At 36.0% G+C, this 23,523-nt stretch overlaps 1 protein-coding gene across 1 annotated transcript in view; it reads right to left on the reverse strand.

The window, feature by feature from the left end:
* ITSN1 (intersectin 1) overlaps positions 1 to 23,523 on the reverse strand; it is a gene marked incomplete at its 3' end in the record, with an annotated part of 134,459 nt that overhangs the window by 67,881 nt on the left and 43,055 nt on the right. Inside the window, exons 5-16 of the mRNA XM_080345557.1 lie at positions 21,164 to 21,324; positions 19,526 to 19,705; positions 18,806 to 18,899; positions 16,030 to 16,130; positions 15,314 to 15,377; positions 13,015 to 13,152; positions 11,950 to 12,065; positions 8,259 to 8,521; positions 7,288 to 7,437; positions 6,976 to 7,116; positions 1,445 to 1,532; positions 1,121 to 1,260 (exon numbers count right to left, since the gene is read on the reverse strand). Of these exons, the coding sequence (XP_080201683.1) occupies positions 1,121 to 1,260; positions 1,445 to 1,532; positions 6,976 to 7,116; positions 7,288 to 7,437; positions 8,259 to 8,521; positions 11,950 to 12,065; positions 13,015 to 13,152; positions 15,314 to 15,377; positions 16,030 to 16,130; positions 18,806 to 18,899; positions 19,526 to 19,705; positions 21,164 to 21,324 (1,636 nt within the window). The remainder of the gene's footprint in view (positions 1 to 1,120; positions 1,261 to 1,444; positions 1,533 to 6,975; positions 7,117 to 7,287; positions 7,438 to 8,258; positions 8,522 to 11,949; positions 12,066 to 13,014; positions 13,153 to 15,313; positions 15,378 to 16,029; positions 16,131 to 18,805; positions 18,900 to 19,525; positions 19,706 to 21,163; positions 21,325 to 23,523) is intronic.

The following is a 23,523-nucleotide window of genomic DNA, read 5'->3' on the forward strand; positions in this document are numbered from 1 at the left end:
AAAATCACCCAAAAAGCACAATGTTATGATATGTCCCAAAAGCATAAGTATACATATAAAAGGTGAGCAAACCATTCTGCTTTCTTTTAAAATGAACTGTGAATATTTTGTTTGTCCTGTGTGTCTAATGACTACAGAGATTGTCCCCTTTCTACTTCCCTGCCTAAGACTATGAGAGTTGTCTTTGAATTGATATTGAAACAGGTAGCAGTGTGGTCTACTGCTTTTAATTTTTCCTATAACAATGAATAACTTTAATATTAAAATAATCTATTTGTTACTTAACTTCAAACACACTTTCCACCCTAAAGCATACAAAGTAATCATGGTTAATCTAATTTCAAAACAACTACAGAAATATTAATTTATCTATCATAGCGATATTACTTCTAAATACTTGTTGCACAATTTATTATACCTTATGGGAAACTGAGTATTTTTCTAGTCAGATTTCAGGAGAAACCATCAGTTGAATAAGCTGATCAAGTACTTTAACATTAGAATATTTTATGAAAAAATGAACGTTATTAAAAGTTCATAACTAAAGGCTAACTAAACTCTCTCTGAAGAACACTTTCTCTACTGACTTTTGCCATTTCTGTAGTTTTCTTGTGCAGAAATAAACAAAAATCACACGGTTTTAACAAAAGACTGATCAATAAAGCATGAAACCACAAACAACAAACAACTACATTCAGGAACAAGTATGAGGTTATGAACAGCAGATAAAAATTCTGCATGTCAGTAGAAAATCAGGTCTCTTGATTACAGATTTCAATTTGAAGTACTGATTCCAGCAGATTTGCTGACCAGCTACAGTCTGGCATTTCTTTTACGCAAAAGGACAGAAAAGGGCAACTTCCTGTTTGCAATCACAGATCTGGAATCAGAGCTCAAATTCATTCTTAAATAGATCCTGCAGATTAAGTTGTTTCAAACTCTCAGCCTGGATGCCAAGCAGTATTTTCTTAAAAAAAAAAAAAGGGGAGGGATAGATTTGAGAATGTTCCCAAAACTGACACTCTAAATCAGTCATTCTAGTTTCATTTTTTTTTCCATAATCAAGTTAAAAATAATTAACTGAACATTTAGAAGAAAAGGTTAAAAAGTTTAAGATTACCTTCAGTTGATTATTGAAAATATCGATTTCCTGAAGTTTAGATCTAGTTTCTTTTTCTACTTCATCTAGTTGGTCTCGAAGCTGTTGACGTGCTAGTTCCTTGGCTTCTAAGGCTCTTTTGATAGTAAGAAGAGAATCTCCTGTTTTTAAACATATTGTCAAAATAAGTATTTTCTTACATGGAGAAATTTAGGTCATAGAAAGCAATGTTTTTCAACATGTATCTTGCAACAACAACAACAAAGTAATTACAGAGTACACTGTGCGATGGAGCATCACATCCTGTATGAACTTGGACACATACAAATATTAATAGATACTTACTGTGCAAACTATTCTGTTGAACTTGCTTTAGCTGGTCATTTAGCAATTGCTTTTCTGGAATCAACCTTCCAAGCATCTGCTGAGATTCCTGGATAGAGGACAACAAAGAGAAAGAAAACAAGAAGAGAAACAGACAAAAAGGTGAGTGAAGGATGACCTTAGCCCTAAGACCTCTCATTTCCATTTCCTCTGAAATGACTCTTTACTTTTTCTTTCATTAAATTACATATTATTGCTATTATCCAAACATGATCTCTGTGGTACTACCACTCAGACATAGTTGTTGGCCAATACAAAAAAGTGAACATATTAAACTGAAGTATATTACTTGAGAATTTATTCTCATTGAATACATAACTTGGCTTGGAATTACTTGAATTTCAGGGCAAAAAGACAGGAAATGTTAAAACAAGGACTTACATTTAATTTTTCATTTTAATAAATTAATATTAATGTTGATCAGGAATAGAAAGACAAATAGTTACAGTCTATTTAAAGAAGAGAAAATAAAGGCTTTCACCAAACGCTATACAACACAAGCTCTGTCAGATGAAAATATTTGAGTCCTAGATCTCTCAATTTAGCACTCTTGAAAGAGGATTATGATCTCTCTCAATTTCAACACATGGTCATAAGACTGTACACCAATATATTACAAGAGACCCTGCAGATGACAAATTCCTCCTTCGGTGGATCATAGATATCTCCTATATAATCCTTGGTCTTTCTGAAGGATTAAGTCCTGCTTCCATATACCTTTCAGAAGCCTTGACCTCCAGCTTCAAGTTGTCAAAACATATTATAGAAGCATGGTGTGAAACAGCTTATTTTATAAAAGCTGCCTGAGTATCAACATGCCATCTTTCAGACAAACTAAGTAATTTATTTCAGCAGTTGCCTTGAATTGTAGGCTTTTGAGGAATCAGCCATCTGACAATTCCAATTTGTCGAGAAGGACTGCAAATGACATAACACAATCCTAAGAATAAATGTCACCAGATCGCTCAATACGAGGATGAGTGCCACGAAAAGTTTTAGGTTTTGTTACCAGAACACAAGGTTGACTGTTCTATCATAACTTTGTAGTTGTCCCACTTTACTCATGGCAGTCTTAGATCAGGCCTCTGCAGTGTACAGCTCTGATGTTATGATTAGCTGATGACCACAGACTACTGCAATCTCTTTCTGTTCCAGAAAATATATTTAGATAGCACAGCACAGTCAAAGACTTCATCAATTCACAAAGTATAAAAATTAAGATAAGCTATGCATTTGACTATTAGGGGTTAACAGACATCCCTCACTGTTCAGCTGCATTCCCTGTAGCATCAGCAGACCTTTTTCAGCCCTTAAAGGATACCATGAAGGCCAGATACTCCTGTAATGGGACTATTATTCCCTACCTAGAACCAAGTGAGAAACAGCAATATATAATGCAGTATTTTGCAAACCATCTGCCAGAGGGGGCCCGCCTCTTTCAAATCAACAACCATAACCATGTTCTTAACATACACACAAAACACTGTCCTTTGTGTTCAAACTTTCCCTTCAACCAAGCCCTCCCATACAAATACCTGCATGCCTCATGCCATAGTTTGGGATGGAAAATTTAAACAATATTATTAAATTAGTATAGTACACAGGCATCGCAGAAATGAAACTTTCAAATAGTAAAATCCAAGAAAGGTGGCATCTAGTACACTAAATGTATTGACAGATAAACCTCATTCCAATTCAAGAATGATTTAGATAAGCCAAATAGAATGGATGTCTAAATGAGACAGGATTTAAAAATTATCATTCTTCAAGTACAAAAAGTAACATAGGACAATACTTAAGGGTGGAATGTATTTCTACCCTAAACTGTTTATTTTTAAAGGGCAGATTACTTCTAAACTCCAGACTACTGAACCTTATACACAGAATAGTTTGAGAGTACTTAAGAACAAAGAATGCCAAGGGACCATGAGGGTCAAGTTCAGTTTCCTGAAATCACAGGCAATCATGTAATAAGCATCTATTCCAAAAGCATCCCCAACAAGCTTTTCCACAACATTCAGTTCACTTGTACTGAAGAAATAGATGAAGGAAATTCAGGCATCACTAACACTGAAGTTTCATGCAACAAGAAATCTCCAAGAATTGCATAATGTCCCACATAGCAGCAGAAGACAAACAAAACAATGAAAAAACAGTTCCTGTCAATCTAATTACAGTTCTCTTCTGATCCTACACCCTGAGCAAGAGGGCATATAAGAAATTGAGACACCACTATATATCTTAAATCTCTGCCACATACTCTGCTTCTGGTGCTTCAGAGGAAAGCCATATTACTTGGAAGCCAAGTGTTCATCAACAAGGTTATAGTCTCCTCTGGAGACATTCAAGACCCAGCTGGACACATTCCTGTGTGATCTGCTCTGGGTGAACCTGCTTTAGCAGGTGGGTTGGACTAGATGATCTACAGAGGTCCCTTCCAACCCCAACCATTCTCTGTGATTCTGAGGCGAATAATCCCTGCATGTAACTAGCAGAAGCCCTGCAGATGGCATAGAAATTATTCAAACACATACAGTTAGGTGTTTGGAAGGTGGGATCCTTCTGAACACCCCTGGAAATACCACTCTACCAAATGTCACATTCATCTAACTAGTACAAATTTTCATCACCCGGGACTGTTATACAATTTCTTTCACAGGTTTAATCACACTCCATCTTGAAACTAATTAACAGGCTGATGAATAATTACTCCTTGGAATTAACTCATCTTACCACAGCAATTGTCAGATGTGTTATCAACTAAAATATTTCCAGATGAAGATACAATATCCTACAAAGATATCCAACAATATTGACGTTTTTAACCTATTTGAAAGTTTAGAGGATCAAAATCTCCCTTTAAAATGTCGCTTATTGCTTTAGTCTCCTCTCTACAAATTAGACAGTAAAATGAATAGGATATTTGAGAAACTCATCTTTTTAAAGGAAAAAGCTATCTACTCTTCCAGGTTCTCCCTAGATAAAATTTCTCCTTTTCGGCTAACTAGTGACACTTCTTTCTGGGATCACAATTATGAAAAAACCCTCAAGTGACTCTAACTGAAATTTTAGTGGTAGAGATTGATGATCACCTGAGAGACAATAATACAAAGCCAAAGCTATTGCCATCAAATGAAAAACAAAATAAAGCAAACAAAACACTACCACCTCAAAACCAAAAATCAAGCAAAACAACCACCAAGAAAGAAAAATGTGATTTTCATTACAGGAGTGCTCTTACAGTCTTCACGAACAAAGCAATTTAGAAGCAAATAGGCATTAACCAAGCTGCTGGGTACATAGCATCTAGTATCAATTACAATGAACATAGTAGTGATTAAAAAAAAAAAAAAAGGAAAATGTAAACAGATGTGCAAAATTCATTCTGTTTCACCAGGATGCTTCAATAAAAAAAATTCAGAGTGGTGTCAAAATGCTGAAGACAAAAAAGAAAAACAATCTGCTTTTTGACCATTGCAATTGGATAATAAGTAGCACAAATTAAATGTCAGGCAGTTGAAGAACTGCTTTGCCCTCCTTAACCTCTCACAGTGACGTAGCTAAAACCGATACACAAAAGCTGGAGGTAAGGGAAGTGTATCTGTGATCAGCCAAGGGTATGATTAATAATTCAAAATATTTTTAATGAGTCTACAGAGAACAATACTCCTTTTTTATCTAGTACTTTTAAAGAGCTACTTAACTACATGTAGTTGTAAATACATTACCCTTCTCATTGCTTGTTTCCCAACAGTGTTGGTTTCACTGTTTTTTTTTTCTTCCCTCTGCATCTTCCTTTTATTATACCCAGCTGTGGAAGCTCATTCCAAGTTCTAGACAATAATGATATTTTCTCATATTTTTTTATTGTGTCTGTTATAATGGGACCCTGTCCCAATTGGTCTCTACTATAAAATAAATAACTTAAAGGTTTCTATTGTAACATATCGTTTTTTTCTTCTTAATTTTTATATTATGACAAAAGAGATACTTTATCTTTTCTGACTACAGAGGCTAACTGAACAAAAATTACCAAGTTAACAGAAATGACATCTGAAAATAGGATATGAATTCCATTCAATTTGTTGAAATAGCATTTCTCTATCAATGGCTATGTAGCTGCCCAGCTTCTTCTGCAGGTACTTAGATCATTTCTGTGGAAAGCTTTTGGAATAGAAGGTTTAGAAGGAAATTCAGGTGGTTGTTGCTTTCACATGAACGTTGGCTGTGCACATTTGATCAGTGGTCTTTAACTTCTTCAGGTAAATGGGAGCTTTTGCATGCATTTATCAAGCACAGTCGACTTTTTGTCTTTTTTGAGCCAGTACTGCTAAGTGTAACAATTTACCACACTTGATTCAACACTGTTTGACATCATTTTCAGTTGCCAATATAGGACCATTTCATTAAAGAGAAAAGAGCATTTTCAAGTCAAACTATGGCAGCTGTTTACATCACAAGCTTCTCTTAGCAGCATTTCTTGTTTGTATCAAGTGGACACAAGAATGTGGCTCCTAAATTATACTCTTTACAGCAAGCTGCTGCTAAAAGGAAGATGTCTTGTGAGAGGTGTAATGGTGTACATAAAACTTCAGAAATGTAAGATATCTTAAGAAAAAAGGAAAAAGAAGTTAAAGAAATACCAAGGCATAAAACAAAAAGCCTAAACTTTCAAGTTCTGGTTTTCTTCAAATGAATGTACTATCCTAATTATGCTTAGAAAGTTTAAATGGAAAAGTAGGATTAGGTTTTAAGATAAGTTTTACACCTCATAATATAAATGAGAGATCCACTTTGTAGTGGTAGAAAAGCACTGAAAGCCCCCATTACTGGCCAAGAATAATTTCAAGCAATATAAAACATTTAATAAAGAAAAAAAATCCCCAAATCAAATACTACAGCTCATCTAGAAACCTTAATAAATTGCAAAGAATGTTCTTTCACTCCAAGCAGACACTTCAATCCCATCTTTAGTCTGACAGATAATTCTAGACAGAGAATTTTAGAAATTTAGATAACTTTCAAAAGTGAAGTTATTGGTTAAACTGGCTAGTTCTTGGTTTAATCCTGGCATTCATCTTTCCTAGTTATTTCATAATTTAAAAAAAAAAAAGCATAAACAGCAAGCCATTTCACTGAAGTCAATTCCTTCTTTCAGCACACAAACAGCAATCACTGCCAACAAAAATACATGCTGTGAAACTTCATTCTCTTCACTCCCTCAAAACCTTTAACATCTTCAACCAAGCAATTTATTTACTATTCCCCACAACAGGATTCCATGAGGATGAAGTGATCATCATATAACACATCTTCAACTATAGAAAGCAATTCCTGAAGAACATTCATTGAAATGAATGACAAATTATCTACAGTAATTCCTCAAGTACAACAAACAACACATATATTGAGGTAAGTTTCCTTGGGATATTGATGCAGCTGAGCATGTAAAAATGCAGGGCTAAGAACAAAATCAGAGAATGTTTTCTCACCTGTAGCTGCTGTTGCAAATGGGTAATTTCTGCAATTCTCAGTTCTCTAGATTTATTTGTACTTTCGATATCTTGTCTTTGGGTAGACAGACGACTTCTGATATCCTGAAGCTTTCCCTCCAACTGATTTTTTTTATCATTCTTTAGAAAAGAAGGAAAAATATGTCTTTTTTCTAGAATGGTTTGTTACGCAGGTCAAGATTTAAAGAGTACTTTTAATCCATATTTAAAAGGCAAAACTTCACAAAACATCACAATCATATCACAATCACTACTGTGCTTACGTGTTTTACCTGCATTGCAACCACTTACTAGAGCTTCCAGCTCAAATTCTAAGGTCTTCTTCTTTGCCTTCAGAACAACTATGTCCTCTTGCTCTTTGTTTCTTTGATTTAGTAGTTCCTGCCGACGATTACGCTCCCATTCAAGTTGCCGTTGCCTCTCAAGTTCCCGTTTTGCAGCCTGTAGTATTAACATAAATAAATAAATAATATATGAAGTAACTATTTTGAGAAATAATTCTAATTGCTGATATTCCTCTGCTGAAGTACATTTAAAACATTAATATACATACACCGCTAAACTGTGGACTAAATATGTGCCTCTGTTTAAGCACAAAAATCACTTCATTGTTTAAATGCTCACTTGAAAGCACTGGTGCAATGGGGTTTCACTGTATAGCAGACAGGTGCTTAAATAATACCTCTCCATTTTAATCAGTTTCCCAAGATCCAATCAGAAATTATTTAACAAGTTTTTTCACATTAAGACTTCAAGAACTCTCCAGGATAGCATCAAATCTCCCTCCAACCTCCAACATTAGACATTCTGCAGCTTTGCAAAGAATAATCAAATGCTGCAGCACTGAATACGTCATTAATTGGTAAAGTGAAAAAACAATAGTTTTTTCAAGTTAACCAGTATGTGTTTTCTTTAACAAATTAACTAATCAGAGGAAAACCACAAATGCCACCAATACACCCAAGTTTTTATTTGTTCATTCTAGCATCTATTTATATCAAAGAAAATATTATTTTTTAGAGAAGTCAGAGGTTAGGAATACTTTGTCCTACACCTAAATGTCTCATCCATTTATTTCACATGAAAAATAAAGAGCGAGCCAACTCTTGCCTCACCTTCGAAAATCTAGAAATTTAAGTTAATTTTTTAAATGTTTGCTTATTAAGAATGATGACAGAATACGCAGTGTACACATTACATTTTGTTCTAATCAAACACAGCTGCCGGTGACATAACCGCCTTCCTTTTATCCAGTTGGTTACCTCTCTTCTTTCTATTTCTTTCCTCCTTTCCTCTTCTCTCTGCCGTTCCAATTCCCGTTGTTTTTCCAACTGTTTCTCTAGCTCCAGCTGTCTTTTACGTTCTTGCTCCTGCCGCTCACGTTCTTTCCTTTCCTGCTCCGCCCGTTCCAGTTGTGCCAGACGCTCTTGTTCTTTGCGTTGCTGTTCCAGGAGAGCCTGTCTCCGTTTTTCAAGTTCTAAATTGCCACGTTCAAAGTTCTCACGTTTTTTATCTTCAAATGTAACTTTAATGTGTGGAAACATGGGGAAAAAATGAGAATTAAACTCGCTACTGACTTAAAAAGAAAAAAAAAAACAACTCACACAAACATACAAAACAGTGTATGCTGAATCAAAGTGAAACAACTTTCAATGGTACTAGATGCAGCTCTCAACTACTAATAATATAACTCTACAGGTAACTCTAAGTTTTATCATTACTACCAATGTTGTAGATGTCCTTTGAACTCATACCCTTAGGAAACCAAAGTGTAAATTTCAGTTCCAATTCCTCAGGTTTCTGTATTTCTCCAGAAAGTATGTGTAATTTAGACAATTCCTACGCCATCCTATCTTTTGTGTGAACACAGGATCTGGAGCTCCTCTACATATTTGATAATAGAAGCAGCACAAGAACCAACACCTCAATTACTACAAGTAAGGCAAAGAATTCAGCTGATGATACTACCAAAAAAGCCATTATGCAAATGACTATAATGTATTTAAACTTTATATTCTCATAAGATTAGTCATTACTGTTAGGAAAAAAACGTCTTGCTTTAGTCCTTGAGCAGCTGAACTCAGGAATACTGGATTCCTGCAGATTCACATCCTCATCACTCTGTGTCTTAAAAGAATGACCTCGGTTCTAGCACAGGTTCCGTGACATTCTTCCACAATACCAGAGATTGTCCTTCCCCTCTTCCACGTTCCTAGTCCCCTCCCTCATAGTTCCTCCAAGTAATTCCTTCCAATTCACCTTCTGTTTCTTTTCATACCCTGTGTGTCCCAGTCCCATAGGCCATATTCTATATTTCTCTCCCCACATGCCCAACATGTACATTTTAGCATGCAAGTCAAGAAATAGCACATATTTACTTCAGAGTGAGCATGCACTAACTGTTTGATACATTGGTCCAAAACCTGCTGAACCACTTGAATTTTTGTCTTTTTTCTAAGTTTGGCCCCCTTTCCTATTGCCAATCACCAATCTTCTAAAACCTGAAAAAAATTTACCACTTTGATGTCTTTGACTCTGTCAAGTTTGTTCGAAATTAGCAACTGGGTTCAAAGAATATTTAGGGTACAGACTGATAGAGAATGTGATTTAGGAAGCCAAGCAAAAAGAAAAAAAAAAAAGGTGTCAAGAAAGTCAGTTAAAAGCAGTAGGTAGAAGGGCAAAATGCTTGTAAGCAGCATGGCCATTAAGAAACCATGTTCAAGGCTCAGAAAACACACACCATCAAGAAGAAACACCAGGTTCTAAGATGTAATATGCTAGTATGGTTATTCAGCAAAACCAAGGTAGCTACCAGAGATAACAAAACAAAGCATATCTAAAGTATGAAAACAGAAGAGAGCAGCTTCTGGCAAATTAAATATGTAGCTATCTTCTGTTACCTTGCTTAAGAGAAAGTTTCTAAAAGGTTATAAAAGCCAACACTAAAAACCTCTTTCAAATGTCTCAAGAGAAAAATCACCACCTAGTTAGATTTATCAAGGCCAGTGAAGAAGCAATATGACATTCACTATTATAAGTGATCTTTAAAATGGAAAATCTGTACATCAAATACAGTAGAAGGCTTATATTCTAGTTCCTCTTGAACTGAAATTTAGAACAAAAATAAAACCAGAAAATGCAGAGTAACAGGTTGCCAAACCCAGACAATGCTAATCCATAGTTCAAATACAAAATTCATGAACTACTAGCTGTGGTGTACAATCCATCCTTTAATCAACATCAGTGCTGTAAGACTAGAAGATGACAAGTGAAATACCAGTCTTCAAGAAGAGACAGTATAATGATCCTGAAAGCTACAAACAAGTCAGTCTACTCCCATGACAGGCAAAGTAGCAGGGGCTACAACAGAAAGTGAATTAATTACTATACACAACTAAACATGATACCGTGGAAGAAAGAATGCAGGAGAAAGCTGCCTGTCACACCGAATAGACCCAATTGCATCAATAAGCAAGTTGAAAAAGAAGATCAAGCCAACAGAATACTGTGTGATTTTGAAGTCTAATAAAGAAACTAATCCAAGGTAGTGGTTGACCTTCCTGACTGTACAAACCAAATACCAAAGTCCTCTGATTCCAGAGACACAAGACTTAGTCCTCAAAGAGCCAATACAGGAGAGTCAAATCTCACCTGTGACCAAGCATTTCATTGTGAGGCCTCAGTGAGGTCTGCTGCAGCAGCCCCTGCTAACTCCCTTCCTCCTCCTACAGCCAGGAATCACCCAGCAGACTGCCAGCAGCAGTTTGGATTTTATGATACAAGGCAAAGACAAGAGTTGTATCTGAACTGCTCACATGCAGATCTCTGAACTAACCTGGTATGGAAAGAGACAGAAGGATCTTGGAACTAACAAACAGTTACAAGATTAGAATTCAGGGGTGAAATAAACTACCAACTCTACGAGCAATTGTGCTGTTCGGTGTGCAAAAGTGACCTGGAAGAGACTGAAAAGTAACAAGAGCTTCTGGAGATGCCAGACAGTCACAGAATTGAAATAAAAACCTGATGGTAAAGAGCTTTAGAAGAATCTCACAAAACTGAGTGATCTGGCAATGAAGAAACACAGAAAATTCAAATGTTAATGAATACGGAGTAGTGCAAACGGGAAATAAAAATAATCCTAACTAAACACAGACAGTCATGAGCTCTAAAATGGTTAATAAATTTGCAGGAAGATGTTGGCATTACTGTGCAAAGTCTTCTAAAACATCAACTCAGAGCTAAACTATGATCAAAGATGCAATACAGTGCCAGGAATCAATTTAAATAACTGAAAAATAATTTAGAACAAACCAGAAAAGCATTATTGTGGCACTGTATAAATGTGTCATGTTGATACATCTGCAACTGTGTGCTATTCTGGCCATCTTAGAATAAAACAGAGCAAAAATAAAGGACGTACAAAGAAGAGTGAGGGGATGATCAGAAGTGTTAAACTGTTTCCTAACATTCAGCCTCTAGGATGCTTTCTACCCTTTTTTTTTAAAAATATGTAATTTACTTTCCCAAAGGCAGAGGTGCTAAAGCTTGCATAAGAAAAAGCATATTGTTACACTGACTGCAATGATCTATTATGATCTTTTAAAGGGTGCGTAAGCCAAACTACACTCTACCTAAGTTAGAAGATGGAGACAATGAAAAGTTTTCATTGCAGTCCTATAAGAGGGCTGCAAAGTGCTGCCTCTATTGAGAATATTTAAGATAAGCAGCCTGAATGTTGTTCATATCCACATTGTCAGTGACACAAAGGATCATGCAACAGTCAGGAATTGGCTGGACCAAGTAATGTCTTGGTTATGCCTCTGGCATGTCTCAACTTGATCTGGAAAGAAAACATTTCTTAATAAATCTTTTTAATTCCACAGCATGTAATCTGATGATAACACCTCTCTGATAACAGCACACAATAAATCTCTATTTTTGCTTCCTCACCTGGTAATTTCTTTTCCAGTTGCTGCTGTTCTTCTTCTAATGCTGGTTCTTCTGGTAACCTTTGGTCTACAGATACTGAACTTACAGCAGATATGCCACTACCAGAGCGTACTCTTCTGTCAATAAAACAATAATCCCAAGTTGTTTAAAAGAACCTATGCATACCAAATTTATTTATGATTTCATCAATAAATCATGAATTAAATGCAGTGATGTGATGTTTAATGACATTTAATGCTTCCTCAGTGTTGCCCAGAGGATTTTACTTACTCATTCCCATTAAGATAACTGTATCCTCCCGAGTACCAACATCACACACTGGTGACCTGAGAAACCTAGTTCAAAGTTCACAGCACCATGGAACTTACATTCAGCCCTGTCCCCAAGATCTCTCACTTGTGATCAGTCCCAAGTTGGGGAAATTTTGACTCAGACTACAGTAAAAGTTACAAAGACAGAGGAAGAGCTCACTAGAGTCAAGCCGAAAACAAGACCCCACACAAAATAAATCAAAACAATTGCAATCTGCAGGAAGGTCCTTAAAAAACACGAAGCTATGACTGCATGCAAACGTTTCTTGCCGTTACTGTTACTCTCTTCCCACCCATTTCTGCACAAAGACTGAAACAGAGAAACAGAAGTAATGACTCAACTACTATTCACAGATACAACTGTATCAAAACAGGTCTGAATTTGCTACAGTGTCAATTCATGGCATGTTTTGAATTCCAGTACCACCTATTTGCTCTACAAAAGTGTAAGTTTGAACTAAAGCACTTTAAATTCATATGGTCAGATGGAGTAAGTTTTGAAAGATATGCTAGGATAAAACATTGACAAAACTGTATTCTTACAAGGAATTCTTGCTACTTCCAGCATCCAGTACTTGTAATAAAACCAAAAAGCCAGACAAGCATTTCCCATTGAGAAGGCACTCTGAGCCACAGATGTAGCTCAAAAAGGAAGGGGAATACTTTCCAATCTCTTGTCCTTTACACTCACAGGACAGCTTTCCTATATGATATAAAAATTTAGGAGTGAGACTCCATAATTATAATCAGTTACCTAAATGAAGGTGGAATAAACTCTGGAGGCAGTACAGGTGGCAGCGGCTGACCAGACATAGCTACATCAATTAAGTGCATTGCCAGAATAAACTCTTCAGCTGTAAGCTTTCCATCTTGATCGATATCTGAAAGATTCCTTTTTAAAGGGAAGGCACAAAGTAAGCAATTTCTTAAAGATAAAATAATCGCTCTTAAGAAAACATAGTTTTAATGTATTTAGTTTCAAATTAATTCAATTTTTCACTATTTTGTTTTCACTCTATTTTGTTTCTTCAAAACAAATAAAAAGCAAAAACCAAAAGTGTCATTATTTCCCACATTTCTCACACGTGTCTGCCTTGAAACTATCCTTACAGCCATGGCTTCTACTTCACTTGCTCTTTGAGTGCTGCCTGTACCATACACTATATAAGCAACATTAACTGAGTTTTCTTGAACACCTTGTGAACATCCATTACACAAAATCATTTGGAAAGGAATCAGCTCAGATGTTCAGTAGAACTTTTTGGTTTGGTCTCCTTCTTCCCTGGAAGTTCCTATCTCACATTCCAGAGCACACATTTGCATTAAAATCAAAGCCATTAACATTCTAGTCCTGACAAGCACAAAAACATTTTAGCATTATGTACATATTAAAAATTATGGAGTAACATCTCTGGATGGCTTAAAAACAATGTTCCAACAGATAGTCATAGTAAGATGGTAGTGGGAAAAATTTAAGAGCCTAAACATCAGCTTTGTTTTGCTAGCATGCTGCACTCTAATCATGCGAGAAAATATCCCGTGATATTGTAAAAACCAAAGGTAAACAACAGATACAGGACTTTGCTTATAGGACTTAAATTTGGAAGACAATTATAGCCTCATTTGATCTATGCTTGTGCTACTGAACTCAGGCTGGGGCATAAGAACAAGCCAGTGGAAGGAAAAACTAGCATCCAAGGATACAATCAATCAGCTAATCCTAACAGTCTGGGTCTGCATCTTTATTATGGAAATACCAAACCAGCTGCTACAGAATAGCTGACAGGCTGCACACGAGTGTGTGTGTGAGTCAGTGAATCCACCCCCCATACAGACTGACAAATCTTGCCCCAGAGAACAGTGACAGTAGTTCCACTGCCAGAAAGCAAGTTTCAGGAAAGGGAGCAATACTTAGGACAACAAAAGCTGTAAAATCCATTCCTTACCTCAATAGACTTGGCAGTTTTAAATGTCAAAAACTAAAAGAGTTATGTTTAGAACTCCTGGTGTAGGCTGACGTCATTCCCCTGCCCACACAACCTACTTAAGTGCTGGCAACAAGCAGAGTATTTTTTGACTAATCATCTGCTGGATGATTTGGTCGATAATTTTTCCTTATAGTAGCTTTGTTAGGAAACAGAGTGCTTTTTAAAATATAACAAAAACATCAGTGTGTGGCAGAAAAAGCAAGCACAATTGAATGACTAGGTTAGAGTGACATCACTGCACCGCATGCAGAAGTCGGATGGGTTAGTGAGCTGACAATGGTTTTCACGTAAAGACTTCTAAAGTTTAGAAGTTAATTAGAAATAACTTGTAGAGGAAAACTGGAAATTAAAATACACAGAAACAGAATGAAGGCCATTTGAGAAGGCACCAAAGATAATAATAAATCAACCAATAACCAAGTACTACTCAAGTAATAGAGTAGAAACATTACACAGTACGTAGGAAAGCACTATCTTCCAAAGTACAAGAGATGAGAGAGGCTAATCCATAGGGCAAGGAGAACATAATAAACTTCAGCAAACAAGTTGTTGAAAGGAAAATGAGAAGCCAAGACAAATCCTTTTAAAATCTATTGTTTAAAAATTATGTAACTCCAGTCCCTTGGAAAAAAGTCTTTAGAAACTCACATTAAAAGCAGACTAGCCCCAAAGAAAGTATGGTCGTGGATTAAGCTTCCTTTTGTAGTACCTGTGTGCAAGGTATGTGTGCAAATGTATAAATTTCACTGGTGCTCTATCATGTACGGCTGGGGATGAGGAAGACATACGAGGCTGAAAATCTGGTCTGCCTAAAAAACCCATTAATTGAAATCCAGCTTTTGAAACATCTATATGTGCAGCATAAAAGACACTCTTTTTACTTTTGCAAAGTAATATTAATATAAGCACAGCAGTGCAGGTTTTACTTTATAAAGTTATACATTATAAAGAGCAACTTATAATTATCTATCAGTGGAGGGAGATTGAAAAGGGAGAATAAACCCACAACATAGGGTACAGAGGTTTAAATAGTTTCCAGTTTGATAGAAATGGATAGATTTTTACCATATTGTAGCCAGCTGTGCCTGGGGTAAACTCGACTGCATAAGAATAGTTCTTGCTTGTGGACCTAACAAAGTGAAACAAGGATTAAAAAACAAGCAACTTTCTCATTTTCTTGCATTACCAAGTACCTACTGCACAAGCAGAGCTTAATTCTGAAATGGTGACACTGAAGAGGTGTTATCAGCACAAATAGGCTACACGTAAAATATCCCTAGGCACCCTCAAATGTTTCCCAAAGGAAAATATTACAAAATACATAACCCTTCCCTTCTCTACAACACTCAGAAAGAAAAATAAAAAAAGAAAAAAGTGATGAGAGATTAAGATATGCTTCAAGAAATAGTAAAACTATGCCAGTGTACTATTCTAGTTTCTTTCTGAAACTGGACAGGCACCATCAGCAGTAGATGAATCGAACACTGTACATGGGTACAGAAGTTTTTACATTCCCATTATACCCTTTACAATAATCATTTCCCAGCACCAACTTACTTTGCAGAAAATAAAAGAAAGAAGGTGATAAAATGGTCCCAGCTACAATGAATATTAGCTCCTAAATAAGATTATTAAGCAGCTGGGAGATTTGAATAGAAAAATATTGACAGTGACAACAGAGAGAAATGAGAGTCTCTTACTATCTGAAGAGCATTCTAAATGCTACTATAATAGGCCTTTTACAGTTCAAAAAAAGGAGACAACAAAAACTGCTTGAATACCTGTTAAGTGTCCACTCATTGTTTTATCATGGCTATTGAACAGCTGTCTGTACTTCAGTCTTGATGACTGAGGTACAGCCCACTCTGCCACTGGAGGCACACTAGAATTAGAAAAAGGATAATGAGTGAGGGAAATATAATTTTAAACTTAATCACAGGAAGCTAACATGTACAACAGGATGAAGTACCACACAGAAATCCAGTTTTATGCCTGAAATGGTTCTTTTCACAAAATACTCCCTTCTGTTCCTGAAACCACAACAGCTTTGACTTCTTGTTTGAAAATATCTAGCATAATTCAGTGTCTTAGATGTTTTTTGGCATGAAAGAGCTAAGACTTTTGCTTTTTTCTTTACTAGAAGAGAATTCAACAAACTGAACAGTTTAGAAGATCTAAAAGCTTTTAACGAAACATATAATAGGAAAGGCCTTACCACAGTCAGTAGACCTGTCTTTACTGGTTGTCTTAGCCAAATAATTCATAAGTTGATTACGGAAAACAAATGTAAAATGTGCTGAAAACATGGAAAGGAATGTGAAAAAGCTACACCTGAAAGCAATCAAAGTTTCTTGTAATTGAACTCAACTAATAAATGTAATATTTCAAGTTCTAATTCATTCACATAATAGACTGAGTGCTGTTATTTGTAGCTATAATTTCCTATGCTTGAGGGCTGACAAGTCTTCATACTGAAAAACAATGAGCATAGTTTTTCTGTCCTTAGGCACATTCAAACATTGTCCTTTTTTGTTTAGGTTGAAAAAAAAATAAAAGGCAACCAGATTAAATAAGCATTTATTAGACACCAAATCATGGTACAAAAAAATTAACCAAAACCACCAAATATTTTTTCTCTGGTCCACTGAGCAGATAGCAGGTTAAGATCATTCAAAGTTGAGCAGAAAAGGATCCTATGAGTACTCTACTAATCGACCTCATATTCTATTCTTACATAACAAAACCCAAAACAGCTAATATCTCTATTTCTATTTTCTATTTCCAAACTATTGTGCTTTAATGCTTCTCCTTCAAGGGAGCAAAGCAAAAACAAGCTGCATCTTAAATAATGAAAATAAGAATTGAAATTTTAAGGAAAAAAAAGCTGACAATTTTAGTTTTATCAACGTGCATTCCTCCCTCACTAGTTTTGGTATATTTGGTGTTTCCACAAATTAAGTCTACTTTTGTCTTACATATACAGGTACCTTGATCTGTGGAGTAAGGTTGCTGTACTATTACGTAATGAAACTCTCCTTCATGGATACTGAAATGGTGGTTTTGGAAGAAAAAATGCTGGAGGACATAACAGTTGACTCATGTATGTCAAACACCACGTATGCCAAGAATTCACTGCTGGTGACTTGGCAGAGAGAGCAATAATAACACCACAAGTGGAATTTTGAATTTCACCCTTCCCAAGATAATTATCAGCTAGGAAAAAAAGAAAATCTTCAACTTTACATTCCAATTTAATGAACTTAGCTCTTGTTCCTCCCTTTCCATAAGCTCTGCAAATCAATCACCTTGCTATCTGTTTTCTCCAAAAGAAAACTTGAAGACACACTATAGTTCATCACTCAGCATAAGGAGCAGTCTTTGAAGGAAGACCACCCCTTTAGTCCTGGCAGATGTTTCAGAGTTAATGAAGTAACTGTGACTGAGCTAAGGAAGCTCCAGCAATCAAAGAGATTCAGACAACCCTGCAATCTCACCTCAGAAAAGAAGTAATCTCACCTGAGTTTCAGGCCTCTGTTGGCAACAAAAGTGACCAGCAAGATCCAGATACAGTTAATCCCAAAACTATGACAGCCCTCTTACTGAACATCTAGAAGCAATTTCAGCTGATGTTTCTTGAACTTCGTTCATTATAAATATTAAGTGTTGTTTCAGACAAAGCAGATAACTCCTTGTACCCCTGGAAATTTTATCAGAGAATAGCCACTGTGTTCCAGACAGGACTAGATTTCAAAGAGAAAAAGAACTGTTTGTTTTGGAAGATTTTTAATCCTATTTGCCAATAATCAGTAGTGTCACTGATCTAATACCAGGCCACAAGAAAAACTTGCAGAAGAAAAATTAAAATAAAAATAGAAAATTAAATCACATCCAACCCATTTTCTTCTTGCAAAAAAAAAAGCTGTAGTATAGGCCTCTGAGAAAGTTTTGATTTATAAATGTGAAATTACTATCTTACCTCCTCTCGGGAAGTTTTGTTAGATACATTTCTTTAGACCATAATAAAATACATTCTGCCTAACCATACATCTTCCTACATCTTGAAATAATCTAAAAGCCTTTTAGGTGATTTTTTTTGTGCTGAACTTGTAGAATATATAAGAAATAGTTATATGGAATGCATTAAAAATAGGAAAACTATTAAATATTTTGCTTTTAAAAATAATGCTAGAGTCTCTAATTTTTAAAAAAATATTACTTGCTATGTTTTCACATTAACAGAAGGCCTACCTCTGCAGGATTACACAATACAGATTATGTTTACAGAAGTAAAAGCTTTTCTAAAAATTAAGTTTCCAAGAGTCTGAAAATAGTCTCAACACATACTGTAATAGCTAATTACTATACTTCAATGATTTACTTCTCATGGAGCATTCCTTGTAAAACCACAGCATCCTGTGAAATCCTGAAGTAGTATCTCAGCAGGAACTGATTTCTGCAAGTAAATATTATTTCTGAGAACAACTTTGTGAAAAAGACATAGTTTTTCTAACTCTGGGGAACCAGATACACACTTACACTCACTCCATACCAACTTACCTAGCCACATCAAACGATTGTGCCTTTTGCAGTTTTGCATTTAGCTGCGATCCTGGACCAGATCTACTAAAGGAAGAACTCTTTGGCAATGTGGCTGTAAATAAGAGAATACATGTATTTATTAGTGTTAATATTTTAAAATCTAGAAATTCAATTACTTTAATCTAGTTCCTAACACCAAATACAAGCATTATGGTATTTTTGATGGTATCCCTTTAAAAATGTTAAGATAAGTTAACAGGGTATAAAAAAATAGATGAAAACAAAGGCATTTCTCTCATGTCTTTTTTACTTTTGCAGTTTTATGCAAACACTGTTGATTTCAAATTATATTGTGATTAATGTTAGAAATCATATTTATTCCAACATTTTCAAGTAATCCTAACAAATAGCAGCACTTCAGTAGTTATAAATATATAGGAGAGGACCAATTTCGAGGCAACAGCTTATTGCCAAGCTAAATTTATCATACTGCTGTTATAACAGGGTTAATATTTTCCTCAATATGACTGACTGTTATGACTATGGTATGTCCATGTTTCTTCTTTTCAATTGTATGCGAATATGCTTACCAATTACATTGCGCTAAACCAAAGCACAGTCCTTACCCGAAGTAAGTTAGAATGACTAATTCCATGTCTACTGTTCTCTGGATCCAAAGAAAATGGCAAAATATTTTATTAATAGCAAGAGAATAAAGCGTCTCAGTATGTAGCATACCAGGATGAGCAAAAGCAGGCAGAGGCTGTATAACAGCAGGAGTTCCATTGGCCAGGGGAGGTACTGCTGCTGCAGGAACAGAGGATACTAATGGTGGAGACATTCCTACTACTGGCATAGGTGCCATCGGCACTGGGGCAACAGTTGTAAGAGATGGCATGCTGGCAATGCCCCCAATACCTATGGGCAAGAAAAGGAGATATTTTTTCTAATTTAGAGACTCCTAATATGACATAATTTAACCGCAGCCTGCAAGTCAGCAGTAAATGCAGAATTAAAGAGCAAATTGAAATGGAAACTTCCACACACCCTACTGCATCATTAGCATGGCAGGGGAACATAAAACAATGCAGAGGGAACAACATACCACTTTATAATGTGTGTATATAAGATCACACTGGATGCAACACTGACCAAAAAAGCCTATTAGCATTTGCTGAAGAAAAGAATTGGTTGCCTTGAACTATATGAAGAGCAGCACTGTCAGCTTCCAGTGAGTAATGAATCCAAAGCCTACATTTAGCCACAGCTGAAAAGAGCAAGCTTCAGGATAACTGCTTGCAGCCTATTGTCAAGATGAAACAGTGCAAAGCTAATAGGGTGAAGCACAGTAATGAGGTATTTTAGGTGTGAGCACAGTTGCATGGATAACAGGGAGGTTAAGGAGGTCCGGCCATGCTAATGGAAAGAATGAGGCTGTGTGCAAACAGTTGAGATCAAGTCTACAGTGAATGAGGAAAAAAAAGAATCTGCTAGTTTTCTTGGAGGTTTGACTTTATTATGACTTTTCTCACTTAAACCAGTATTTGTTCTCTTCAATTTTACTGATTTCTTACAGTCAAAAATAAAACTGTTTGTAAAACTTGTAGAAGCAACAACTGATCAAACTCAATTGCATGTAGTTTATCAAATGCACTGTTCCTTTTTCTTAGGACAGCCATGATTCTAAAGCACCAACCAACTTGAGTCACAGCAAGGACTAAAACAGAAAGGTATAGGATCTCTTACTACAGAATACAGCAGAACATTAAGGTGTCAAATACGAGGGGTTCAGTTTCATCTCTTATTTTCCTCTCACTATTCCATTTCCCTACCATCTTCTTTGAAATGATGGCAGCCTTGGCAGTACCAACCATGAGAACTGAATCAGCAGCTGTTCTAGCTAATACCAGTGTAGCACTGCTCATAAAATGAAAGCAAAAGGGGATATTACTACCATGACTTGTAAAAAATAAAGAAAAACAGCTAATCTTGCCACAGCTAGAGATCCCGTAATAAAAATAGTGATAAATAACAATGGTTTAAATAAAAACTCCACCAGAGTCTGGAATGCACTAGCCCTGCCATCTGATTCACCTTTTTTTCCCTGCAAACACTTTCGTTTGCACTTATGGGGAACAGTATAAGATCTGAAGCAATTGGGACCTCAAATTACGTAATTCAGTATGGTTGTGTGCTAAAAGCTCATTGAGATTTTTTTCTGGAGCATGTTCATGCATGTGGAAGCATTTGGTTTTATCCACGTACTTTTAGAAGTAGTTTTTCCTAAAAGTGTCTTTTGAAAGCTGCAAAACAACTATCAAATTCAACTGAGGTTGCAACAATACAATCTAACTAGGAAGAAAACAAAGAGCTTACCAAATCCTTGTGCACTAGGCAGAGGAAGAGGTGGCTGCTTCATGACAGGAGGCAGTGCAGATGGGAGCTGATAGCCTTGTAGTTTTAATTTGATAAGTTTCATAGCTATTGAAAACTCCAACTGATCCATCCTCCCATCATTGTTCATGTCAGCTAGAGCCCTACAAAATACATGATTTTCACAGTTAGATTCTTAAATTAGGAACTTCAAGAACTGACCTAGGAGCGTTCACAGGCATGTATATTCAAGCCTAATCTCCACTCAATAACATCAGGCTAAATACGGCCACAAAATAAGCCACTGTTTATGGAGAGCTTTTCGATTTCTTTCTTGGAGTGATTAATAAATATCTTTAAAGTCACTTTTCAACTCGTGGAGGAATTACAGTGAAACGTCTACAGAAGAATTAATGTAATTCTACAAAAACTTTTCAAAAATCACACAAATTAAACTACATGGTACTACAACCAGCACCACAGGGAACAAAGTGACTTAGTCTGCAAATTCGTACTTTAGCTACAATTTAAATAAAATGTTACTTAAATCTGTGCACCTCACTAAACACCATTACATCTCAAGTGTACAAATGTGTTTTCAGTTAAACAATAGTATTCAAGATAAAATATCGAGCCTAGACCTGAATAGGCTTTCATGTAAAGTAGTCTGACTTAAACAGTCTTCTTTTTGTTTCTTCATTTGATGGTTAAGAAAACCATGCCCAGCAGGGAATAGGGTTGGGAGGTTGGGGGGAGAGCAGCAGGAAGAAGAATGTTAGTTCCTGCAATTGCAAACCATAAAACAGAGCAAACGTATTAATAATCTAATCAGTTGTAAACTTAGTTTAAAACATTATGCTTATTTCTTTGCATTCATTTGAAGAATTAAGTACACATTTCAGTATTGGAATAATATATAGTTCTAAGTTCATATGCACATTTACATGTCACAGTCATGACAACACAAAGGATCCAGGCAGTCTAGTTAAACTAGAGCTTTATTTCTGATCAAATCCCTGTCAAGGAAAGATTTCATGCAAGTACGTGAATAGTTATCAAAAAAGTACTGAAATAAATTGTCAGTTATTTATAATTGAAACTTCAGTAAGTAGACAGCCAAGTAAATACAGTGGAAAAGCATTCACAAAATGAAAACTCTTCCACTCCAAACAAAAAAACCCTAGGAAAACTAAATGAAGAGGTAGATCTCAGTAAGGGCTACCACAGGTCAATCATACCTCATAACAGTTTCCCCTGGTTTGGATCACCAGTAGTATTACTTCAAAAATGGTGACAACTGCAGCCCTTTCCAATACTTATAAGACAGCATTCTCAGTTATCTGTCTCAAACAATTTATTTTGATGTGATGAGGCTAAATAACACTACTGAAAATATGGCAGCAGTATTGAAAGAAGAAAGTCTAGTGAGGAAACTGTAGACTTTGAGGCTTACAGTTGAAAAGTATGCATTGCACCACTCCCTGAAAGATGTTGAATTACTACATATATTTCCCTGAAGAACAAGTTTTGGCTGTGAGAACTTCTATGTGTTACTTCTTGAAGCTTTGTATCCCAGGGAAGTTTAATTTACAAATAAAACCTGCCTACTTTTCAGTAACTTTAAATCTTCCTCTAATCCCACTACCAGCCTTTGGAAGCCTAAATCTACTGTAGCAGTTGGACTGTATATCTGGCAGTCCCAGCAGCAGAAGGGAGAAGGAAGGCCAGCATGGCAAACCTAGACCAAGTGACATACCAATTTGGCATGGGAATCTCCTTTCCTTTGCAAAACATCACTGCTCTAGAGTCTCAGCTTGTGATCACTCTTCCAAGAACAGCAAGTAACACACTGGTACCTCCTGATATTATATCAGGCTAGGCTGAAGTGGAAGATGTTATGTTTTTATTATCACACAACTTGCAGAGATGAGTGGGAAAACCCCAATGGAGGCAAAAAAAGCCTCTCTCCTATGAGTGTTAAGCAACAAAGACAGACTGCAATGGCTGTTAATGAAAAATTTATATTTCAAATAAGAGGTATAGTTACTTCTAGAAAATAGCTTAAAACAGAGAGTAGGCTTCTCACATTCTTTTATTGAAGGTATCCAGGTTCTGTTTATTCTGAAGTGCAATAGCTTTCTCTGGACATAAAAATACTAAGAGTTCGTTAGGTTTCATCATGGCTTTCTGTCCAGTGGCATGTACATGCCACAAGCCACTATATGCAAACCTGCAAACAGACTGCACATATGCAGTATGTAGTGCTTTTCCTCCTACACAAAGAAACAGGTATAAAACTCAAAAAGACATCCTTGCATCTCTCTAAAATTTTCTCTAAATCAGAAATGTTTATATAAACTTAA

Source organism: Nesoenas mayeri (assembly GCF_963082525.1).
Source record: "Nesoenas mayeri genome assembly, chromosome: 1".
NCBI lineage: Eukaryota > Metazoa > Chordata > Aves > Columbiformes > Columbidae > Nesoenas > Nesoenas mayeri.